Consider the following 24,719-nt stretch of genomic DNA (forward strand, 5'->3'; position numbering starts at 1 on the left):
GTGTCAAACGAATAAATAAAATATTTTTAAAAAGAAAAAAAATGGAAAAGAATCCTGGTGATGTTTCTTAGCCACTTAGTGAAGCAGGGAATTCTGGACCAGAACAGAAGGCACAATTAGACTGATAACAAGCGCTCCCCAATCCCATCTGATGTAACTACCTTGTCGCTAAATTGTGATAATTCTAGGAATTAGGGAGCTGTTGAGAAGCTCAGCTTCTGTACCATTTGCTGGAGATGATCAGTCAATTATAATGCTGTTTCCTGAACGCAAAGAGCTTTAGTTGGCGTTGCATATGATAATTCGATGAGGAAAGCTTCTGTTTGGACTGCAAGCATTGGTTAACCCTGCCAGCCCTGGAAAGTTCGTTCAGAAAGAGGCATATTAAATCCTTTGGCTGGAAGGAGGTTCTCTTTGCGGAGGAGGAATGGCTGAATGACTGGGGTATTTCAAGCCCTTAAATCCAAAGGTTTCTATCTTGAGTGGCTCCCTTCCATATTTCCTATTGTTTACCCATCCACCCTGCCCCCAGCCTCTGAGGAGTCCCGCACTGGACTCCTTTAGATTCGCTCCAATAGCTGATACTCTTTTCCTCTCTTGAAGATGAGTGGGTGCAGAACTCCAGCATCGAGCGCCTCACCTTATTCTAGAAGTGCTCTGTTCAGTATGACATGTGCTAGCCGTGTGTGGTTACTGAGCACTTGAACTGTGGCTGGTCTGACTTAGATGGATGTAAAATACACACCAGATTCCAAAGACTTGGTGTAGAAAAGAATATAAAGTATCTCAATATATTTTCATACTGATTACATGTTAAAATATTTTGGATATATTGGGTTAAGTAAAATGAAAATGAAAAAGATTCATTTCAACTGTTTCTTTTTATTATTTTTAATACAGCTAATGGAACAAATTAAATTACATGAGTGTCTTATGCTATATTTCCATGGGATGATCCTGCCCTAAAATTAGCGGATCCCCTCTGGAGGGGTGTTGGCCTCTGTACCCTTCAGCCTTGGACTGCAGTGTCCTGGCACCAGCATGGAGGGTTATTTGATTTGAACTGGGGGGAATTCAGTGGATTGGGCCCTGTGTCCTCCATGTTTGTGGGTCTATGGTCAGCCTGATTTGCTCATTTTCTTGAACCTGTATGATCCTAATGCAATTGAATTTGTGATTTCTAGAACGTCTGCTCCTAAGGAGCCAGAAGGTGTGTATGTTAGTAACTAATCATAGAGCAAACCAATAACCCTAATCCTACTTGCAGCCTTTAGTCTCTCCGCCTGGGGGATCTCCTTAACTCCGGGTGCTCAGGCATCAGGTCTCCACCTGCTCTAGAATGGTCACGGCTTGGGATCTGCCTCAGAGCCCAGCTGCTCCTGACCTGTCCTCCAGTGTTTCTCCCCTCCGCTTCAGTCCTCTAGAAACCTGGGGGAACACTTGTCTGTGAGGCCCAGCCCGGAACGCTCTCATCCCAGTCGTCAGTGTCTTCCCTGCTGGTTTAGGACGGTCCAGGGACAAAGGGCTTGGTTCCCTCCTGGTGATTTGCTGGGGTCCTCGGGAGGGGTGCAACCACCTATGGACTCTTAGCCCTTCTAGGTCGACCTCCAAACGGGGCCCCTGAATGGCTTCATCAGGTACGAATTAGATATTGTCACTCTGTCCCCCTTTAGCCTTCTGTGACACTATCCCATAAGCATTTTGTCCAACACCAGCAGGCTCACTCACACCTGGGACACAGGAAGCCTTTGCATCTTGGACCCCAAATCTCCCCTAGACACTCAAGGTACTAGGATACTCTAATTGTGAGCTTCATGCTAATAAAACAAAGATAGTGATTTGCATTTATATCCTGCATTAGAGTATAGAAAGTACTTGATTTTTCATTACTCTCGTTGCTTATCCTGATTTCACAGAAGCACAAGTTGAGGCTCAGAATTGAATTGATGTTCTTAACAGACACACAGCCCATTAAGTAGCATGGGGTGTGAACTCAGCACAGATCATCCTACCTGTGCTCTCAAACTTGTCCAAAGTTGATGCTCCAGAGCCCATCCCCAGGGTTTCTGACTCAGTAGGTCCCAGAAATCTGCATTATTATTTTTTTTTATTCTGGAAAATTTCACATATATGTAAATGTCAAGCACAAATTATAAATGAACCTCTTTTGCACCTAACACTTGGCTCCAGGAAGTACCCATTCACGGCCAATCTTACTCCTTCTCCACTCCACCCACTCCCCCCTTCTTCCACATTATTTTGAAGCAAAACCCAGACATCATCATTTAATCGTTAATTGCTTCAGTATGTATCTCTCAAAGATAAAGACCTAAATGAAGGGAAACATAGCCCACAATACCATTATCCTATTTAAATTATTTTAGAAGCCAGGGATTTGTATTGTTTTGAAGCATCATCGGTAAATTCTGGTGAGGTAGCCCATGAGCCCCGCTGTGAGAACAGCTGCCCGTGCCATCCCGTGCCGACTCCTAATATCTTCAGACAGTCCTTATTTTTATCAGACTGTCCACTTTGAAAGACAGAACCCAAGTACTTGATGAAACAAGACTGCAAGCCCCAGTGATTCAGATCAGCATCTTTCCCTCCCCCGCCCCACCCCACCCCCCAAAAAAACTAAAAAGATGTCCAGCCTCGAGTAAAACAAAGCTGTGAATTCTTTTCCTTGCTGGTTAGGAACAGTCTGCAATGGGATTTTAGATACAGGGTTTTTTCTGGTTGAAAAGAAAAAAAAAAAGTAAAACTGCAGCTCTTACATTTGGGAACATCTAGATATTTACTTTCCAGTAAAGAGTTCTGTTTGTTTGCATCAGGGGTCAAAGAGAATGCAAGCTCCAGGAGGACAGGAACTCGGTTCTTTTTGCTTCTGTGTCTCAACACGTGACACAGCATAGCACATAGTAGGTGCTAAATTTATGTTTTACTGCATGAAGTAAGAATCTGAGCTGAAAATTTAAAAAAAAAAGAATCTGAGTTGACACTTAATCTTCCATATTAAACATCTGAATGGTGGGCTGGGACTTTGCTAATGGGCTTGTCAGAGGAGGCAGAATGAAAGGAGCTTTTCCTCATCTCTTTCATTCAGTAACTTTAGCATCAAGAACGCAAGCCTGTAAACTAATGCAATGAAATATTCAGAAGCCAACTGGAGTGGTGGAAAATGACTGAAGCTTTTTTTGTTTTGTTTTGTTTTGTTGGTCATGTTTTGGGTTTTGGTTTTCTGTCCCCCATGGATCCTTTGATTCTCTGGGTCCCTGACGTTCCTGGCAGTTCTTTCAGGGAATGATTCAGTTATCCCATTATAATCTCCCTCAGACAAAGGATGCCATTGACTAGGCACCCAGCTGGAGGCACCAGGGCTTCTTAGCTGGGACATATGCTCGGGGCTCACTTGGTTTTGACAGTGACCCAACTGCAAACATATAATCTTGCTTATTAAGATAAATTGCCTGCAGAAGAGATTTCCTTTTAAGATAAATCCTCCCCAAAGTCCACATTGTAAAATCCCCAGGGAATAATTTTTCCTGCATGTCTATCCCTCCCACTGTATAAAATAAGGAAAGCAAGACCATCTTTCTCTTGGGCTCCTTGGGCAGAGTGATAATGTTAAAGTTCCTCTATTATTAGGAGTTGGGGCTAAGGGGAGCAGGATTCAGCTTTGTATGAGATGGCAGCAGGGAGAGTATAAGAATTTTTGGATTCATGGATTATCCATCAGAAAATTTTTAGCTCCCTAAATGACTTTTGATTGATAGGGCTGGTTTCCTCCTATTAGACAGTGACCAAGAAAGTAATTTTAATACATACTCAGGCCAAAAAGAATCAGAGTGGTAATCCACAGCCCTGATTTCAAATCCAGTAATGGTTCCAAATAGAAGTGCTTTTATTTTTTTAAGATTTTATTTATTTATCTGACAGAGCATGCACACGTACAGGAGAGGGAGCAGACTTCCTGCTGAGCAGAGAGCCTGATATAGGGCTCGATCCCAGGTCGCCGAGATCGTGACCTGAGTCAAAGGCAGCTGCTTCACTGAATGAGCCACCCAGGTGCCCCTAGAAATGTTTTTAGGTCATTCCATCTTTTAGTCTGGCTAATCAAGAGTTGATGGGATTTTCTTTTTTTTTTTTAAGTTAGTAGACCTGATTGGTCTCAGCGCAAGAAATCTGGGGAGGTAGACAAAGGAAGGTATCAGACTGGGTTTTTCCAATTTCCTTTGATCACTAACCTTCCGCCTGTGACCTCTTGCTCCTTGAATGGGTCATCTTTCATGAATAATTTTTTTAATCTTCTGAGAACTTCTCAATCAGGAGAATTATCCTTACGGCCTTTGTATGAATGCATTGGGTTGGATCCCTTGGGTCTTTTTACTGACACTGGTACCCATCTCCTGCTTCTTCAGATTTTGAGGATAAAGATCAGGACCAGGAACCTCTTCAGCGATGTGTCCTTGAGTTGTTATGGTCACCTTGTTCAGCCTTATGGAGAACAGGCAGAACCGGGCAATTTGTGTTATTCTTGGGTGTTCTCTAACCAAGGACTGTCTGGTGCAGAACTCTAAAGGCCCAGATCCCTTGGTTAGAAACAGGAGCTCCCAGGGTATGGGGCTAAGGCTAGGACTTTTCCTAACTGACCTTTATTTCCCTTCTTGATCCTGCTTCCTGCAGCCATTACTGGTGTCTTCCAGCAGCACTTTGTGAATCCATCACTTGGCTACTTGTCAGCTGCTTTAAGAGCCCAATCTGAGACGAACCTTTTCCCCTGAATTAAGCTCTCCTCTCCCATTCAAAAGACTCTAGAATAAAATACGGATACTCCTATCTCGATGATAGAGGAGGGAAACTTTGATCCCTCCCCCAGATTTTATGGAAAGAATATTAGCAATGTTTATGTGTTCAATTCTTTGCACAGTTGTAGACATATGTCCTGAAGAGGGTCATAAAGGATGTTTTCAGCAATGTAAAATGCAGGACTAAATGGGCAGAAAATCCAAGAAATAAATACAGCCATCTGGTGAATGCCTACAGGGTTCCAGGTGCTACGCAAGACACACACATATCAACTCCTTTCATCCCCATGATGAACCAAGGAAGTCCATAAAGCCCCTGCTGTAAAGATGGGGAAACTGCAGCATTTCAGTAGTTTGCAATGATCGTCCAGCTAACTGGCTTGCCCCACCTCAGAAACAAGAATGCCCCAAGGTTGGGGGAGCTTCCAAGCCCCATCCTGTACCTTTAGAATAATTGAAGATTGACATCTAGGAGTAAATTCCACCCTCCACTAACTGCCATTTAACACGGGACTTCCTGGGAGCATGAACGTGACTGAGACAAGCACATTGTCCCTACCACAGCAAAGAGGACACTGCCTTGCCGTCTTCCCTGGAAAACACTGGGTGGGCAGAGGTGGGGGTGAAGGTGGGGACTGTCATTCACTGTTGCTTGGAGAACAAAGCACGCCTGACATTGCAGGGAGAGCCCCGGGAAGCATTTCAAAGCTTCACTGGAACTAGACAGCCTTTCAATCCATTTATCAAAGTGTCTGCAGTTCCCGTTTCAAGGTAGATGAAACAATAATAAATTTGTGAAGAAAGTTAATCTGTGTCCAAAGCATTTTAGTAAATTAAAAAGGGGGGGGGCGCTGGCTGGAAGGGGGATATATGGGTTCTTGCCAACTCCTATTTGACTTACTGTCTCCTTAATAAGTCCTCTTTGGTCTTGTGTTTTTGGATGGAATAATCTGTCGGTTAATCATTTTCCGGAAGCAGGAAAATGCACTTTAGCTAATGCAGTCCCCCTTTCTTTCAGAGTCCTAATTATTTAAAAAGACATCCCAACCTGTATCCCGACTTCCCAACCAAGAAAGCATTTCCCAACAGCTGTCTTCCTTTACTTCCCCCAGAAAATCTCAGCATGCCCCTTACCCTCTTGCCGTGCTCCAGCCTCGTACCTTTCATCTAATGTTTAAAAAAAAAAAAAAGTTATTTTTCCCTGGTTCCTTCTAAGCATTTTCCCTCAGGAGGGGCAAGGAACGAAACTCCCAGCAAGCAATTGGCCGGAACTAGGCTCTGGGGCACTATGGATAGATTTTGTTATTTTTATTTAAATGTCTGCTGAAAATGGTGCCTCTTGTCTCTCTCAAGGGTAGAGCTTAGCACTGGCTCCGCGCTCTGGCATCACGCTGAGATAAACAGGCTATTAGGAGCCTTCACAAAGGCCTCGAGATAATTGTGAAGGGACAGTTACCGAAAACGAAGCACCCAGCCCTGAACCCTCCTCCACGCCGCATCAGTAACACCATTAAAGCTGTCAGTTGGTCAGCCTACTGGAGGTATTTATGAAATCAATATACAATCCTGCAGATGGATGGCGGTGGTATTGTTAGCTGGAGAAGAGAGGCTCAATGGAAAATAAAATTAATAAAATTTACAAGCAGATTGTCATGGGGAACAGATGAATTCCCTATGACCCACCGTTTTGCTCAGTTGGCAGCAGGCGGAAAGCCATGGCAGGGAGGTGGAAAGAAAGCTGTGCTTTCATCTGGGGCCCTTAAACTAGGAGCAAGACTGGGTCAGCTTCCAGCAACAAAATAGGGCTGAGAAGCCCGAGTGGCTGCCCTGAGCGATTGTAGGATTTCGCCCGTGTGATTGCTTCTGTGGGACGTTTCCCAGCAGCTAGGCTGGGTATCTCGCTAAAATGCTGCTCTCCTCTCATCATCCCACTGTATTATAAGTCAGAACTGTCAAGAGATGGTTATTTCTTCAGTGCGTTTGGGGCATAGTAAACTCTAAGGGTTAGTGAACTACTGAAGCACATGTGCTTTCTCCTGGCTCCCAGTCATGGTTATTGCTGACTCGTCCAAACCTCTCTCCTGTTTGCTCCCATGCCCCGGATTCTGATCATCAGGGGTTGGCCAGAAATGTGGCCGGACCCATTTCCCAGAGCGGCCAAAGGTAGCAGCCAAGCCTGGGAGGGGAGAGGGCAGGGGCTCGCCGTCCTGGAGACCAGCCTTTACTTGGCAGAGAAGACTAGGCCCATTGTGGTTGCTGGAGCCCTGGGTACAGCCCAGATGCCTGGTGGAAACTGCATTAGTCAGATGACAGGACCTGTGCCCTCTTCTCCTGGAGTCTGATGGAGAGCAGAGGAATGACCTTGGTAACCCTGCCTGACCCCTGCTGTCTCTGTGGGCTTTGTTCAGTGCCCTGACTGCAGGCTGGAGCCCTGCTCATTGAATCAGGCTCAGCCGGGGGAGCCTGCAGACAGAGGAAACTGGATTTGAGATGGGGAACACCGTGTTATTCAGCCCCCGAAGCCACCGGTAGTCATAGCTACACCCTACCCCAACTCCGAGCCTTGCCTTGGGGCTTAACTGTGGCCCCAGACAATCCCCAAGTGTCCAAGGTTCCAGCCAGCTGCTCAGAGTGTGGTAACTCCTCTCTACAGGGGAAAGCAGAAAGGAACGCCGCTCTCCTGCTTTCTGTTTTTCCTCCTGCTCCTTCACACGAGGTTAATTTAGACAGCCCAGGTTTTTGTGGAGGATGGTTGGCTGACCTCTCTTTCCAAATATATTAGGAGTTCCTCTTTAGCTGTTGATTAGGTTCCTGTGGAAAATCAGGGTGGGTGGGTATCCATTAGTACAATCTGCCTCTGGGACAACTTGACAGTTAAAGATGTTGACCCTGCGACCCAGTATCTTCTCCTTACAGGACTTCCTACCAAGGAAGGAGGTCAACAATTGCCCCGGAAAGGTGTGGGGAGGAAACCTCATCCTCACATTCCCTTAAATGACAAATCCCTTCCCCCGACCCCGCAGTACGGGATCCTATAGCCCTGTATACAATTGGATGATATACAGTGATTAAAAATATTGGCATACGTGGACTGTTAATGACATGAACAGATGTTCTCAGTATAATAAGTGAAAAAAGTTTATTACTGACTCTATACTGTGAGATCACATTGGTGAAATTTATATATATTGCTCCTAATTTGTAACTCTGGTTATGGTCTGGGTAGGTGATTTTTTACCTTTGTATCTAATGGTTTTTGTGTTGTTTTCACAATATTTGAGATATATACCTGTGTCTATAGATGTATATGCAGACGATTGATGTGTGTGTGTGTGTATGTGTGTAGACATATACTGGTGTGATTGATTACTGAGATTCCAAGCAAGCTCGAGGTATGAATGAAAACAAGTGCATGTGTTTGGTTTGAGTGGGGGTTTGGAGGGAAGGAAACAGAAAACTAACCACATGGGCCTTAGGAGAGGAAACTGAGGTTTGGGGGATTGTTAACGAGGACCCTGGCACGGGACCTGGGTCTGAGACAGCTTCAACACCTGTCACTTTGTCCCTTACCTTTCCTCCTCGAAACAGCACATTAGCACTGCTTAATGCTAGAGGAGGTGCCCGTGGGATCCTTCATTTTGGGCAAGGTTTGTAGAAATGCAATTTGAAGTCATCATGCCTGTCACTAAGCCCAGGAGGCCCCCAGGGGGTGTCTGGGGTAAACAGAGATGGTCACCCCCATCGGAAAATCAGGATGGCTAGGCTCCTTTCCAATTCCAAATGACAAAGGCAGAGAGTCCCTGAGAGAGTGGGAGACTGAGTACTGTTGACCCTGCCGTGGGGGAGGGACGGCAAGAGAGGAGGGGGGCAAGGGGTCTCTCTGGGAGGTGGCAAAACAGAGAATTGGGTGCGGTATGCGCAACAAACAACCCAGAGTCTTGGCTCGTGGCCTGGAGGTGCGAGACCACCCACAGAGCCCGCCCTGGAGGCAAGCTGCTCCCGCCCGGTAACCATTCCCGCAAAGGCCATCGCGGCAGGAACAATGTGGAGGCTGTAGCAGCGGGGGGCCTGAGACTGAACAGTCCCTCCACCACTCCTGACCGCAGAGGCCGCCAGCCCAGGGGTTTTGTTGTCATAATGAGATGCAGATAACGCCGGGCCTGGGTCCTTAACGCGGTGTGCCTCTTCTCTTCCTGTTTAGAGATCTGAGCGAAAACCAGATCCTGGGGATCCCGAGGAAGGCGTTCCGGGGCATCGCCAACGTGAAGAACTTGTAAGTGATCTTTTGTTGTTGTTGTTGTTTCCTCTGCAGATGTGGCTTTCTGGCCAGAACAGGGGTGAGGGATGGGACAGGAAGGTGGTGGGACAGGAAGGTGGTCTCCCCATGCTGTGTGGTATCTCGGTGCAGGCGCCTCGGGGACAGGGGGAGGGATGTGCTTGAGTGGCTTCCAGGGAACACACGTCGGATGCCATGACAGCTCCATGGAGTCCTGTCGCGCTCTGGTTTTTCGGCCCCAAGTGTGAGCCCTGGAGTCCCAGACCTGGGTCAGACCCGGGCCCCAGAGTAGCTCTGTGGCCTGGGACTTGACTCAGCTACTCCCAGGGTCGTTATTTTCTATAAAGTGGGGACGACAGACTGGTGGGCGTGTTGACACAAATGAGGACATGTGCTTCGTATGTGGTACGCGTTCAATAACCAGGAGCCTTGACGATGGCGGCGAGGATCGTGATGGCGAAGATGTCACTGTTATTAACAATAAGATCTCGTGAGAGGGCCTACCCACTGGTGTCCCCAGATTGTGGGGGAACACAGCCACCTCCACTCACTGTACTTGCTGGTTGGTTTGGAGGGTGTGTGTAGTTTTAATTTGAAGTGAGTATCGATTCACAGGAAGTTTCAAAAATAGTACATAGGTCCATGCGCCCTTTGACCCCAGTTTCCTCCCAGGGGTAACGTCTTACATAAGAAGTACAGTATGAAAACCAGGAAACTGCCATGGGTACAACCCACAGATGTTATTCTTCAGATCTCAGATAATTACACACCCTCGTTTGTGTGTACTCCTGCCCGTGTGATTCTGTGTAATTCTACCCCATGCAGATGCCTGTGTCCATTGATGCGATCCATGTGGAACTCGTCCATCACTACGGTTCTTAACTTGCCAAATAACCTTTGTCATTGTTAGCCCGGCCTCCCCTATTTCCTGTTTAGCAGTGACTCCTGGGCCCTTACTTTCACAAGGACTGTGCCTTCCAAATCCTCTTCCCTGCCACCGTGTTGGTGTGTTCAGAGCGTGTGTTGGGAGAGGGGCACAGAAGGGAGTCTGGTTTGCCTAGGCAGGCCTTTCTGTCCACTGGCCTCTACGAGCTCACGCTCAACTTGAGAAGTCTTGAAGGAAGTTTCTTTAAAACTACTTTAGCTATCGGTTTTCCTTATAAGGACTGCAGGGATAGGAGTGTCCTGGGAAGCCGATGATGGCTTCCAGATACAGGCTGTCTGCTTCCCCTGTTGCGGAGAACTTGGCGGGAAGCTTTAGCTGTTTAACATGCAAAGCACACAAGAGGGTAGAGGCTTCTCAAGGTGAAGGGAGCCTAGGGCAGAGAGGACTTTCAAGGGGATCCCACACAGGAAGCTGCCCTCTTGCTTCTTCTGGGGGTGTCTGCTCAGAAGGAGGAGAGGGCAGGCTGGAGCAGGCAAAGCCCTGGAGAATGTGACTGAAGACTGCATATAAACCAAAACTAAGAGACTGTGTGAATTAGCATCTCAGAAAGGCAAGGCAGGAGGGGAACTTAGAGATCCTCTAAAACCCCACAGGTCAACAGTGAGAAAATTGAGGACTAGAGCAGGGCAGTGACTAACTCAAGGTCAACCAGCTTCTTAAGCTGGCTGATCCCCAGACTAACATTTTACATATGCAAAGTGTTTTATCTGTCCTGTCTCCTGGCTCTAATTTTAAATGGGCCAGTTAACAACAACAGCAACAGCGAGAACAAAACCGTGCAGGGATGTGTGCGCAGGGCTGTGGAGTCACCAGCTGCAGTTTGGGTTCTCAAGAAAGTGACTAAATCTCACAGTGGGTCACGGTAGCTGCTGAACTGGGGGGCTTGTTGTTTTCCTGTAATATCTTTAACCTCACAAAGGCCTCGGGGACTCCAGGATTCAAGATTCTGCAAACACAGACTCCTGAGTCACTCAGGGGGCAAGTGTCAGGCCTTCCTTCTTCAGGCCTTGCAAATAGGTCTGACTCAAAGGCCTGAATTTAGGGAGGATTTTCTCTTTTGTTTTTTATAGCCACTGTCAGCATGTGGTCCTGGGGGGAGAGGAGAGATCAGTAAACACACTGCTGAAGGAATGAATCAGCCAGCAGAACTGAAGGGGGGTTGATTACTTTACACTTGGAATCAGTTCCTTCCGCATGCATTTGTGGGGCAGAACCTATGAGGCCCAGAAGTATTCCATTCTCGGATGGCTTATGGTAAAACTGGCGACAAGAAACACATGTGTACCAGACGATGTTCAGTGATTTAACAATCCAGGTGAAAATTGGCAAATAAGTAGCTATCAGAGCTCAGAGAAGGAAGATGGCTTTAGGGAGCACAGCCTAAAGGTTAGAAACATGGCTTTGGCCACCTGGTGGATCTAGGTCTGATTTTCAGCTGTTGTGCACACGAGTCTATGACCTCAGGCACATTACTGGACCCTTCTGAGCCTAGATTTCCTCCACTATAAGACAAGGATAAGAATTGTACTTAACCTCCTAGGCTTTTTGTGAAGGCTAATAAAATAATGAGTATGGAGAACTTAGTGATGAGGGAGCAGGAGGCTGGCTGAGGACAGGGCAAAAGCTGGCGCCTTGCACCCCCTCCACCTGCTCCCCTCCATATGTGTAGCATTCCTCCGGCACCCCTGACCGCCATAAAACATTAAATAGTTAACTTGCAGGGATCGCAATCCTGTAGAACAGGAATCTCCCTTGCTCTACAGATGTCCTAGAGACCTAAACAGGGAGGTTACCTTATCAATAGCACAAATTTCCAGAGGAAAATAACTCTCAGTTCCTGAAGCCCTAATGTCTCCCTCCCCACCATAAACTGGAGGAGGCTGAGGTAGAAGGGAATGTAAATGACAGCAGGATCATAATACCCCACCAAGAATCTCCCAACTATCTTGATGTTAATGCCTGACCTAAGGACGACATTGATCAAGCCATAAGGGCAAGGACTCCCCCCCGCCCCGGCACCTTGTAGGCCCTCCTTAACATGTGAAAACTCTGTTGAAACCTCCCATCCCTTCCCCTCACCTTCCCCCAACCGCAAGGTATATAACATGCCTACCCTCACAACCCGTACATCCTTCTCATCCGTGTGTTTGAGAAGCATCTCCCATTCCCCCTGCTGCGCCTTCTCTACCGCCTTGTGTGAGCTCAGGGGCGGCAGTTCTTCCTGCCCACGGGTCCTGTCCCCGTGCTTTAATAAACCACCATTTTGCACCAAAGATGTCTCAAGAATTCTTTCTTGGTCATCGGCTCCGGACCATTAGCCCACCGAACCTCACCTAGGTACTAGAACTTCATCATTAGTACTATCCTTGGTACATGGAAGAGATTTAGAAAGTTCTAGCTATTGTTACGGATGTATTCCTTGGTTGTTGTTATAATTGTAAAGACTTTACCCTGGCCTGAGTGATGGTTGGAATTCACAAAGTAAATGAGGCAATAGTGTGTGCAAATATAGAAGCAGGATTGTATAAGGTACGTTTCAAGGGACACAAGCAGAGCCATCTCGTGGGGGCCGGGATTTATGAGGCAGAACAACAGATGATAAGGTTAGGAAGAGAGGTGAAAGCCAGGAGGCAATGAGACTTGCCTGCAGGGTTTATGGACTTTAGAGGTAGGTAACTGTGAATGTAGATGGCTTCCAATGTGGGAAAAGTCAGGATGAAATCATTTATTGTGGAAGAGGACCCTAGGACAGGAGGAGGAGAAAAAGGAAAGGCGGGAACAGGAGATGGTGCTGAGTCCTGGATAAGGGGTCAGGGCTCGTGCTTGGGAAAGAGAGCAATCAGAAGTGAAGGAGGATCCAAAGATGCCAGTAGGGGCCCAGTCAACAGAAACTGGCAATTAATGAGGTATATGTGGCCAGGGGGAGGGAAGGAGTGTGTGGAAAATGACGAGTTTCCAAGCTCAGATGATACAAAGAATGATGGTCAGTTTCCATAGTCTTTCATCTATGCAACCACCAAAATGGTTTTTGAACCTACTAAAGTGCCAGGTCTGAAGAAAGCCATAGAAAGTGAGATCTGTAGATCTATGAGCTTTGCCTTCTTGGAGCTTCCACTCTGCAAAGACTGAAAGGTCCGGAGAAGAGCCAGACTTGAAGACCCTAAGTTGGGTGTGAAGGGATGTCAGGTCTTCCACGGGCAGCGTGAATGGAGCATCTTCTGTGTCTTCGGAAACTGGGGAGCCTGACATCCCATCCTCTTGTTCCTGCTGGGTAAATGACTTTGGTTTCTGGTCCACAGCTATGTCGATAGCTGTATAGTCTCAGCTTCCATGGTTTTTATAAGAGGAAGGTAGAGGAAATGGGCTTAGAGCCTTCAGACAAAATACCGTGTGGGTAATTGGAGACATAGGAACAGAGCTGAGGAGCAAGTTCAAGGGGGGGAAGCATCTGCGTCGAGGTGATAATTGAAGTTATACATTTAAATATGCATCAGTACATGTAAAATAGAAGACGCTTTGCAGAAATTAAGTTTGTATAAAACCTATTAAGGAAACACTCCTCCTCCTACCAGACCTCAATTACCCGCATGTAGACTGTCTCTCTTGTTACAAATTTAAAATCTCAGGAATGTACATCCTTCTCATCCGTGTGTTTGAGAAGCATCTCCCATTCCCCCTGCTGCGCCTTCTCTACCGCCTTGTGTGAGCTCAGGGAACATCACACTGTTTCATTTCTTAGGTAAAATAGAAATAGAAGATAAGTGATTGGAGTATCAGACTATGAAATGACAACAGTTGGGCCTGTCCGAGACACCCTATTTTTCATTAGGAGAAGGCGATCAAGGATTGTCTTTTTTTTTTTTTTTTTTTTTGTAACTTTTGTAGTTTTGACATGGAGTTTTCTTTGCTTGTCCACCATTCCCCTTTAAGAAGGAAGAGACTGTGATACAACCATTTTCCAGCTGATAAAGTTAAGTTCCGATCAGTGTTTGATTTGGTAAAAGTCAGCAGACACAGTTGGGCCTAGGCCTCCCTACATACCTCTTCTGAGTAACACCCGCAACCATGTTCCAGACTCTACCCGTAGACACTTCTGTGTACCCAGATCCCTCTCCACTCAGCTGTGCTCACAGCAGGAAGGAACCAAGAAGGCTGTAGCTAGTGATGCCCTGATTCACAGAGGCAGAGAGGTACGTGGGTAGCTCTCGTCAGAGCCCAGGGTGGGACACAGGTGGCGATGAACCCAGTGGGAATGGGGGCTAATGGCCCCCACCCCAACAAGGCAGTGGAAGAAGTCCCTGATTGCTTCCTGGTTCTCAAGAGAGAAAAGGTCCTTAGCCGGGGATACCACTCTATGCAATTACTAAAAGCTGGTTTTACGGGCCCGTCCTGCTCTGCTGCCTGTCTGGAAGAGGGGAGAGGTGCTGTATTTAAAGAGAAGCAGTGAGCTGGACAAACAGGTCTGGAGAAGAAACCCTCAGAGAGACTGACCTGTAGATAAAGCAGTATCCAGCATGGCACAGTGCCTCCCATAAGCCAACGCCACGCCCGGTTCTGGACCAGAGACATAGTGAGGGTGAGAGAGAAGGAGAAAGGGAGGTCACCGGGACAGCGCAGAGAGAGGAAAAAAGAAGTGAATTGGGGGGGAAAAAAAAGATGACAAGCCACAATCCAACAAAGCATAAGAAGAAAAAGACAAAATCCAGTATAGATTGTTTTTTAAAAAAATGTCGCTTGCCCTATCTTTCCCAGCACTTGTGTTTTCCTCTGTTTTTCAGTTTCTATTTGAGAGGACTCTGTAGGACATGCATTCCAGAAGGGAAAATCAATAACCCCCTGTCTCTGCCAGCCAGCAGAATTTGGAATGGACGGTTTCAAAACAAAGCTGGGCAGGCGGCCTTTGTGTTCTCTAGTTAGTCTGGGTTGCCGCACTGCCCCAGTCTGCCCTCCTGCTTCCTGAGATTAATGAGGGCTGTCTCCGCCCGCCCGGTGAGCAGCCAGTAATCTCATGTGAGGGTGAGGGAGGCGTGCGGAGGGACTCGAAGCACCCGTTCGCTGGGAGCATCCATGTCTGCTAATCTCCGCAGCCATTCCTTCTGTCACTGTGCCTGGAACCGGGTTCATGCTCCTGGCCATGCCCTGCAAGACTCTGTATGGCTGGGCCCCCCTCCCCCACATCATGCTCCCCATGCTCCATCTCATCCCATGAAACACCCTAAGCTGCTTCCCGCCTATGGGACTTGACGCTTACCGCTCCCTTTGCATGGGATGCTAAGCACTGGCAGCTCGCCGTGGTCAACTCCTTCAGATCTGTTAGGTCTCGGCTCCAACATCGGCTTGTCAGGGTGGCCTTCCCTGACCCAACCAAAGCAGCTCCGTCCCCCACTGTCCCTCCTCTCTATCCCACTACCCAGTTATATTTCTTCAGAGCACTCATTGCCCCTGAAATTATCTTGTTCACTTATTCGTCACCCTATCTCCATCTGTCTCACAGAATGAACGTGAGTACGCGGTGCCTACCTTTGTAGTAACATGCAGAATAGCTTCACTGTCACTGTGGGGTCCCTGGTGCCCAAAACAGTTCGTGGCAGAGAGTACAGTTGACTAAAAATGTATTGAATGAATGTTTGTTCAGTCGCTCCTTGAGCATTTGCAGTTGACCTGTCACGTATAGGAGATCATTCACAATCATTAAAATGTTGAATATGGAAAAAATATTATAGAAGTAACAAGGTACCATCCTTGTACTTAAAGAACTCAGTCTAGGGAAGGGACAGACTAGTAAATGAGCAGGTGTAGGCTGTGTACCAAGACGCCGTTGGAGATAATGGAGGAAGGGTTAGGAAAGCCCCCAGGCAGGCTCAATTCTGGCTTCACTGAGGAAGTAACATGAGTTGGGTCTTGAAGGATGAGTAGGAGTTCTTCCAGGGGAGGGGGTTTCCAGGCAGTTGGAACAGCATGTGAAAAATCACCCACCATTGCAAAGGCACAGAGGTATGTGAAAGAGTCGATGCTTGGAAGAGTTGATGGCTGAAACACGGCAAGCAAGAGAGGCACTGAAGACCGCCAAGCTTAGTGAGGCCGGGAGTTGGGGCTGGCGGGAAGGGAGGAAGCTGTTGAGAGATGGCAGGACCCCAGAGGCAGGTTCGGTGGACCTAAAGAGGCAGCGGCAAACTGCAGAAACCTACAGAAGCCTGTGCAGGCGGACTGGCCACGTGAACCGCGTGCCGGTCACCAGGGCCTAGCAGGCCAAAGGCAGAAGTAGCTTTCAACGCCAGGCATCTCTGCCGACTCAGGCCCAGGAGTGGTGGCTGCCCCTCCTGAAGAAAGCCATGCTTGCCTCTCGGCAGGGGTTTGGAAAGTCTGCTCCCAGGAGGCAACCAGATCCTGTGTGATCACCTGCCCAAGGGGCGGCAGGTTTTCCAGCCTTTCCTCCCTCTGCGCTAGTGGCTCTGACTACGTCAGGTTCAGAAATGCTGCTGGAGGAAGTTGGACTAGATCCCTGTCTGCGAAGTGCTACCCAAATAAGCTATCCTTAAAAAGGGATCCTGTCAACCCACCTCCCTTCTCTCCCCCTCTCCTTCCCTCCCCCCTTCCCCCCTTCTTTCTGCTCTTCTGTCTTTGCGTTCCTCCTTCCATATATCATGATTGAGCGCATACCATTACCGGACCCAAAACCAGTCCTGGAAATAGATGTGTAAGACACAGTCCCTGTTCTTGAGAAATTTCATCTGCAGAGGGAGGCAAACAGATTCACACGGAGCATATGTAATATGATAAATATATCCCTAGAGCGTTGTCTTTATCTGCCCCATGGCCCACAATGCAAGTGCTCAATAAATAGCAGTTGATTTATTAAAGTAAATCCACTGAAGTGAGAAAAATAGTGGAAGACACCAGTGAATTCAATCCTATAGTCTGGAAAAGCTATGTTACTATGTTATCCAAAGGCAAGGAGGTGGAGGGGTAAGGGCCCCATCCCCGATGCTGTGCCTAGAATTAGCGGCTGTAAGTGACAAACAGAGGCCCTTCCCAGCCAGATCACACAGGCTGTAATCTGTGTTAGGGGTCCTCTGTTGGACTTTGGGTAGTTCTTATGCTCACTCTAAGTCATAACTGTCTGCTCAGTTGTCTTTCTCCTCCAGTGGCCTGAAGCTATGTAAATGGAGAGGTCGAGTCTGTCTTATTCACTGTCTGCTTGTTTCCAAGAGTCACTCTATGCCTGGCACATATGATAGATGCTCAAACAATGAAAATTAATAAGTGGATGACTTTCAGAACAAAAAGACTCCAGCGCTTAGAGAATCACTAAAACCCTGAATGAAAGAGCATGATTACATCTGGGGACAAAGGAAAATTAAAGCAAAGCCTCGAGAACCAACCCAGAGAATCCCTGTGTTTTTTTCAGGATAATGGAGAGCACTATTCGGAGGCCAGCACCGAAATTTACTATCTGGGATATTTTTATTTGTGGACAGAATGCTTTTTTAACTCATCACAGATGTTTAACCGCAGTGAGCATTAAATCCACAGAAAATGAGGATTTTAAAGAAGCCTGTAAAATAGAATCCCATCTTTCCTGCACCCTGGCAAGAAGGCATAGTGATTCTGGGCTCCTCAGAGTTGGGCTTAGTGGTCTTATGAGAAATTCACCATAGGGCTGAGCATTTTGCCTGGAGATTTTTAGGTCTACAAAGAAATGAGGGCATCTGGGTGGCTCTGTGGGTTAAGTGCCTGCCTTAGACTCAAGTCATGATCCCGGGATCTTGGGATCAAGTCCCGCATCGGGCTCCCTGCTTCTCCCCCTGCCTGTTTGTGCGTGCATTCTCTCTTTCCCTCTTTCTGTCGAATAAATAAAATCTTTTAAAAAGCGTCTTCAGAAGAGGAAATACGAGTTTTACAGTGGAGATTACACTGGGAGACTCCAGTAACTAGAATGTTGTTCTCATTCTTTGTCTCACTGGAGACAATGTATATAGTTTTGAAGAGTGTAGATGTAAAGTATGAGTTTTGGAGTCAGACTTGATTTTTTGTTGTTTAATTCCAGCTTTGCACTTATGACCTGTATTGCTTTGGGCAAGTTATTTTAACCTTTCTGAGCCTCAGTTGCCAGATCTATAAAATGGGGAAACTACTGGTGAGGAGTTTAACTGGAAAGTGTGTACCTTACATGTATGAATAATAATGCTTCATGGTTTGCCCAAAGCCTTCATAGGTATTATCTTTTTTGTTTTAAGGATTTTATTTATTTGAGAGAGAGAAAGTATGAATTGGGGGAAGGGAAAGGAAAAAGGAAAGGATAAGCAGACTCCCCCCTGAGCAGGGAGCCCGATCCAAGGACCATGGGACCATGAGCTGAGCTGAAGGCAGATGCTTAACCAACTGAGTCACCCAGGTGTCCCATAGGTATTATCCTGTTTAATTACCACAACAGCCCTGCTAGATTAGAGAAAAGTCTATTAACCTCCAGATATAGATGAGGCAGGCTCAAAGAACTACAGGAACTCTCCAGAAGAAGCAGAGCTGATCAGTGGCAAGGCTGGGGCAGAATCCCAGGATGTGTCAGTGCTTTTCTGAGTGGCTAGCTAGGAAGGGCCCTGAGATTTGGTGAGCATGGGTGATGTTTTGTTGGAAGCAGCAGGTGTAGATTAGTGGGGGTATGTTGGGAAAGCATTTCTGGCACCCAGCTCCAGCCAAGCCCCTGGGAGGCAGGAATAAATGGTGATGGTCACCATCTGGGAAAGAATTTCTGAGAAGACCAGCAGGAGTATCTGGAAGTGTGAGTTCTTTAATTAATAGACTTGATTTTTTTTTTTAAGAGCAGTTTTAGGTTTATGGAAGAATTAAGCAGAAGGTCCATAGTCCCATATACCCTCTGCCCACACACATAGTTTCTCCCATTAAATCTTGCACTCCTGTGGTGCATTTGTTGCAATTGCTGAGCCAATATTAACACATTTAACTAAGATCTATAGTTTCTAGTAAGGTTTGCTCCTGCTGTTATACATTCTGTGGGTTGTGGCAAATGTCTAAAGATACATATCTACCTTTGTAGTAACATGCAGAATAGCTTCACTGCCCTACAAGTGCCCTGTGTTCCCCCATCCATCACCCTTCCATTCTCCTAAGCCCTGGAGTGTGAGTTTTTAAATGGACAGGGGAATCCCTTCACATTTCACAGCCCTTCGTAATAGCTTCTATTTATTCCATTGTTCAGACTCAAACAACCCACGTCATCTTTTTGCTTCTTTGAGAGAGGGGGAGTGAAGGGTCATAGAGCTCATCAGCAAGAAAGCCAGGAGCAGTCCCCACTTTCTCACCTTGTAGTCTGAGGTGTGAGCATTAAATTTTCTTCCTGACGCCGCTCCTTCAGAGAAGACCTGTACCGCTCCTTCAGAAAAGACCTGTAATCAAAGCCCCACCCAGGCCTGGTGTTGGTCCAGACTCTGTAGAAACTCCCCAGAGTCTCCATAATGGTTTCAATCTCAGGTTCCCAGGTCAGCCTGCATGGGGTCATGTGACCCCTGGCTCTTACCGCCTTTGTGGTCTGTAGCCAAATATGTCACCTTCTGGCCTCAGTTTCCCCATCTGTTAAGTGGAAATACTACCTTTGTCATGGTGCTGTTATAAAGGTTAATAATAATTATTGCTCCTTTATCTCATCTCTGAGAAACAATTGGAATCAGACTATCACATCTCATTGTTTATCTTCCCCTCTGAGACAAAATACATGCCCAAAGAAAAAGGTTATATTTACGGTGTTCTGCTTCAGATTCTTAAACATATTTAACTTCATCACACCTTCTCATCTTTCTTCCAGTGGGGCTGCCGTGTTCTGCTTTATGGCTTGTAATAGGCTAGGTACAAAACAGGTCAGGGAAAAGGAGGTGTACCTTCCCCACCCTGATCCATCTCCCTGTCCCCATCAAGACACAGAAAGTACCAGAAGAGCCCACACAAGTTATGGGCTCCGTCTCAGCTCTCCTATTAACTGCTGTCTACCAGTGATGGGCTGAATCGTACCCCCCACCCCCCTGGAGATGGCCACATCCTAAGCCCTGGAATATATTACTATGTACCCTACATGGCAAAAAGAACTTTGCAGATGTGATTAAATGAAGGCTCCTGAGATGGATACACTATTTTGAATTATTTAAGTGCACCTAATGTAATCAGAAGGGTCTTTATAAGAAAGAGGACAGTACTGGAAGCAGAGGGAGAGAGACCCTGTGATGCAGCCAGTGAGGACAGAACTTACCTGGAGAAGGTGAGGAAGCAGGTTCTCAGGAGCAGAGCCCTGCTTGCACTTCGACGTGAGCCCAAGTGAAACCAATCTGGAACTTCTGACTTCCCAATGCTGAGAAAATATATTCCTATTTTAAGCCTCTAAGTCTGTGGTAATTTGTTATGGCAGCAGTAGGAAACCAATACTAATACTGCCCTTGGGCTGCCACTTAACCTCTTGGTGTTGGCTTCCTCCTCTGTTCAGATAAGGAATTGGCGCGCTGTCATCTGTGGATTTCCGTGTGTATTCTGAGAGGCTCTTGTGCTTCAGGAGCCTACAAAGAAAAAGTTACTTTTAATAATGATAAGGTTTTTAATTCTCTCTTTTAGACATTGATATTCAACATGAGATTTTGAGTAAGCAAGAGTCCTATTTAAAAACAAACAAACAAACAAACAAAAAAAAACCTTGAAAAGTCACCAGACTAGGCAATCCTTCAGGTAGGCTCTGACTGCAAATGGTGATGATTCTTTGGGACCATGGTCCATCAGGGAGGAGCTAGGTTGTGTCACTGAGAGAAAACTCTGGGCAGCAGAATCAACAAGCCAGGATCTGGTGGGGCCCAGCGGAGAAGAAGATCAGAATAACACCTTCTCTCAGTGCCTAGAAGGGTGACCACCCAGGTTGAGGGTCAGGGCTGGGCTTACCCTCGGAGAGAAGGAAAAGAGAAAAAGAAAGTTGAATATTGACTGGGAGACATTTTCTGGAATGGGGCTGAAGGCACCCGAAATCTTTGGGACATCCTTGGGAGGGGTTCCAGATTTCTGCGGCATGACTGAGTTCAACCAGCTCTCCTGCACAATCTCCCTTCCTACTTGCCTCACCAGATCAAGTGGTTTGCATCTCAGGGAAATAGCTGCTTCGGGGAGGGTGCCCATGGCACTCAAGCAATATTTGCCGGATGAATAAGGAAGTCCTCTGTGCAGGGGCAGAGACGGTGGTTTCCAGAGCCTGAGGTGTCAGCCCCAGCATAGTTCACGGGTGTGTTACGGGAGCTGGTGTTTTCAGAGCGCCTCGCTGTGTATCAGGACTGACAAATCCACACGCGCTGGCTTTGCTGGAGTGGAGCTGGCTTTGCTGGAGTGGAGCGCTTCTGTGTCTGCCGCAAGTGCTCAGCTCTCTAAATGGACAATGTGTTACAGTGTTTCCATTTAGAAGACAGCCCTTATTTGCCATTGTTAACACTCTCCTTTAAAGCTGTCTCTCTAACCAGGCTCCAGGCACAAATGCCCAAAGCTAAATTACTTCTAAATGCCAATGATCCATTCTCAGTTACTGTGTCTGCCAGGAAAACTACCTAGCTGGACAGATGAGTACCCAGTAGATAAGATTTGGTTTACATGGCACGTGGCCCAGCAGCCGTTCTGAGATTTTTTTTTTTTTTTTTTTAGATTTTATTCATTTATTTGACAGAGAGAGAGAGATCACAAGTAAGCAAAGAGGCAGGCAGAGAGAAGGGGGGGAAGCAGGGTCCCTGCTGAGCAGAGAGCCCGATGCAGGGTTTGATCCCAGGACCCTGAGATCATGACCTGGCTTAGGCAGAGGCTTAACCCACTGAGCCACCCAGGCGCCCCAGTTCTGAGATTTTATAGTTCATTAGCATTTCATTCAGGTAGTTGCACTTCTTTCTTTGCTCTTAGAAGCTATACCATTTCTTGGACTTAAGGATGGGATATGTGTGCTGAGATCCCTCTAAAGCCCATAATGTAACCTGAAATGCTCCTATCTCCTCTCCACTCCCTCACAGAATAAACAGAGGCTGCATCAAGAAAGGAGTAGTAGCTTCAAAACAGTCATTCTTCTTAGTAATAAGTTCTTATAGGGCCCTTAATCTTATTAATTAATGCCTATCATCTCAATCTCCATGACAACCTTATGATGATTATTGCCAGTTTACAGATGATCAGACTGGGGCACAGAGGAGTGAAGTGCTAAATCCCAGGGTCGTACACTAGTAAGTGGCAGAGCTGGGACTTGAACCCAGAGAGTTTAAGTCTAACACCTATAACCGCTATGCAATGCTGCCTGTACTTAGAAAAGCATTTAATGAAAATCAAAACCAATGGACAAAATCCCACCTCCAGACAAGTTTTATTTCTTAGTCGTTGTGGGCTTTCAAAGATCAGTAAATCTTGCTTGAGAAATATGGATATCCAGCTTCTCTGGAAAAAATCAGATGTGTTAACACTGGACGCTCAAGCCTGCTTAGCAAACAGTGGCCTGAAGCTGAATTGCAGCTTTCTTCTTAGAAACAGTGTGCTCTGCTGTCCCTACCTGGCCTGCTTGCCTAGTCCTACAAGTTTCCCAAGAACCCCGTGGTTATGGAGAGCCATCCCAAAGGAAGAGCAACCAACCCACCTCTTCCCTAAAAGGGTCCCTGGTCTGCAACGGTTGCTTTACTATTGAGGCATACTACTTCTCTTCCCAGAGCCTTCATTACCTTTTCAGTAAAACGATGATTATTAGCCTTTAAGCAAGTCATAAATTTTCATGTTAAAGTTAAAAGATATAACAAGTGGAAAGGCCTGATGATAGAGCTTGGCACAAAGTAGATGCTCAGTAAATATATATTTTCTGCACCCCATCCCCCCACATTCTTTCTCCTTCACCTTCACTGATGAGAGGAGAGAGAACCCCACAGTCAGCCTATTGGCATGAAGGGTTGGAGGAAAGGGAAGGTTTGGGAACTTGGTTTGGTTGGCTTGGGCATTCTCTCTGTCCCAGCATCTTGAAGACAAGCTCTTCAGTGGGGGGTTGTAAGCTCACATACCGTGAGTGGACAAACGGCGCGGAGATGGAGCTTGATGCTATTGAGGGAGGAACAGGAAGTAGTAGATGCTATGGCTCTCTGGAGAACGATGGCTCCATCTAAACGTTACTGGTTGGCTCCAGCAGGTACCTACAGGCTCACCATTAGCACATTTTTTTTTTTCATTTTCCTGCGAGAAGCAAGAAATGGAAATTTTTCTGTAAAATCATCTGATTTTGCAATGCTAAGACCTAACACAAAATCTCTTTTAACACTGAGTATCCTCACTGTGCAGCCTACATAACACCATCTGTGGGTCAAACAGGGATCTGACTTAGATGGTGCCTCCCACTCCCTCAGGAGTGCCGGCTGCGGGAGTGGAAGTGAATGGAAGGTTCTGGTGGTTTGTCCCAAAGCCCCACGTGTCAGTAATTTGATCCTTGCTAATGTGTCGGCAGGCCATAGTGCCATAATTCCTTAAACCAGTTAAAATCCACCAGCGTCCGAAGGCCGTGGAGGAGTGACTGTAAACAGTGGCTGTCGGGATGGCTGCAGAGGGAAGAATTTAAGAACCATACTCCTGTAACCACATCGTGCCGATCACTGCTAATTGTGCTAAGCAGAGCACTGTCCCTGGACTTGAACTTCCCTCTTCACCACATCCCATAGGGTTTTGAGGCCAAATACCCTGCCAGGAATTGGGTTTGCTGCCTCAGAGTATGGCCTTGGCCCATCCCTGACGTGAGTGACTTTGCCGTGCTTTTTGCAAAGTCACACCCCAGTGGTCCTCTTCACGGAAGCATCCCAACGCCGCCAGCCCCCCGAGGGACTGACACATTCTTCAGCTTGACTCCAGGTTATTTATTTTGACTAGACTATTTACTCAATGCACACAGCTTCGTCTGTGTGCTCTGCTGGCACCAGTGTCATCTCAATGCCATCATTGATTGCCTGTCCTCTCAGAGCTCAGCAGTGGAGTCCTGTAGTCCCCTTCCTCCCTGCCCGCCCGCATATCTGCAGTTGTTTTTTAAAGAAACAATGGTGAAGTAATGGTCACCTATCTTCATTATAGTCACGTGTAATGTTTCCAAAATCTGGCTTGATGATGCTCTGCTTCCAGATCCAGACCTCAGCAAAAGGGCAAATTCCTGCACCTTATTAATGACTAAATCGTGATTTCTGGTTGGGGCCCAAGAATCTGCATTTTAGCCCCTCTCCAGCTTGATTCTGTAAGGCTTGGGAATGACTCGTATGCTGGATAAGGACTTGGCATTGAAGTGAGAGAAGTCTGGGGCCGAGTCCCAGCCCTCCCCACTGATCTTGAGCAAGTGGCTAATTTCTCTGAGCTTTGTTTCCTGCCCCCGCCCATGGAGACTAATCAGAGACTGTTTATAAAGTAGTTAGAACTGACACATAGCGAGCACTTCAGATGTGCATTTTTTATCTCATGGGGTTTGTTGTAACCACCGAGTGAGGTAGGGGGCATTGTCCCACTTTTCAAGATGAAGTTTGGACTCAGGTTCAGTAGTTTGCAGAGATCACGCAGCAGAGCTGAAATTTGAACCTACATCAATCTGACTCAAACTGTTAACTGTTCTGAAAACAGTAGTGGGAAATCAAATCAGAATTGAAATGAGAGCAAAGGGGCCTGGAAGAAA

At 46.8% G+C, this 24,719-nt stretch overlaps 1 protein-coding gene across 1 annotated transcript in view; it reads left to right on the plus strand.

Annotated features, from left to right (window-relative positions):
- The window catches only part of SLIT3 (slit guidance ligand 3), a 593,355-nt gene that overhangs the window by 389,994 nt on the left and 178,642 nt on the right, over positions 1–24,719 (plus strand). Inside the window, exon 5 of the mRNA XM_044229780.1 lies at positions 9,007–9,078. Coding sequence (XP_044085715.1) covers positions 9,007–9,078 — 72 coding nt within the window. The remainder of the gene's footprint in view (positions 1–9,006; positions 9,079–24,719) is intronic.

The sequence above is a fragment of the Neovison vison genome, chromosome 1, assembly GCF_020171115.1.
Source record: "Neovison vison isolate M4711 chromosome 1, ASM_NN_V1, whole genome shotgun sequence".
NCBI lineage: Eukaryota > Metazoa > Chordata > Mammalia > Carnivora > Mustelidae > Neogale > Neogale vison.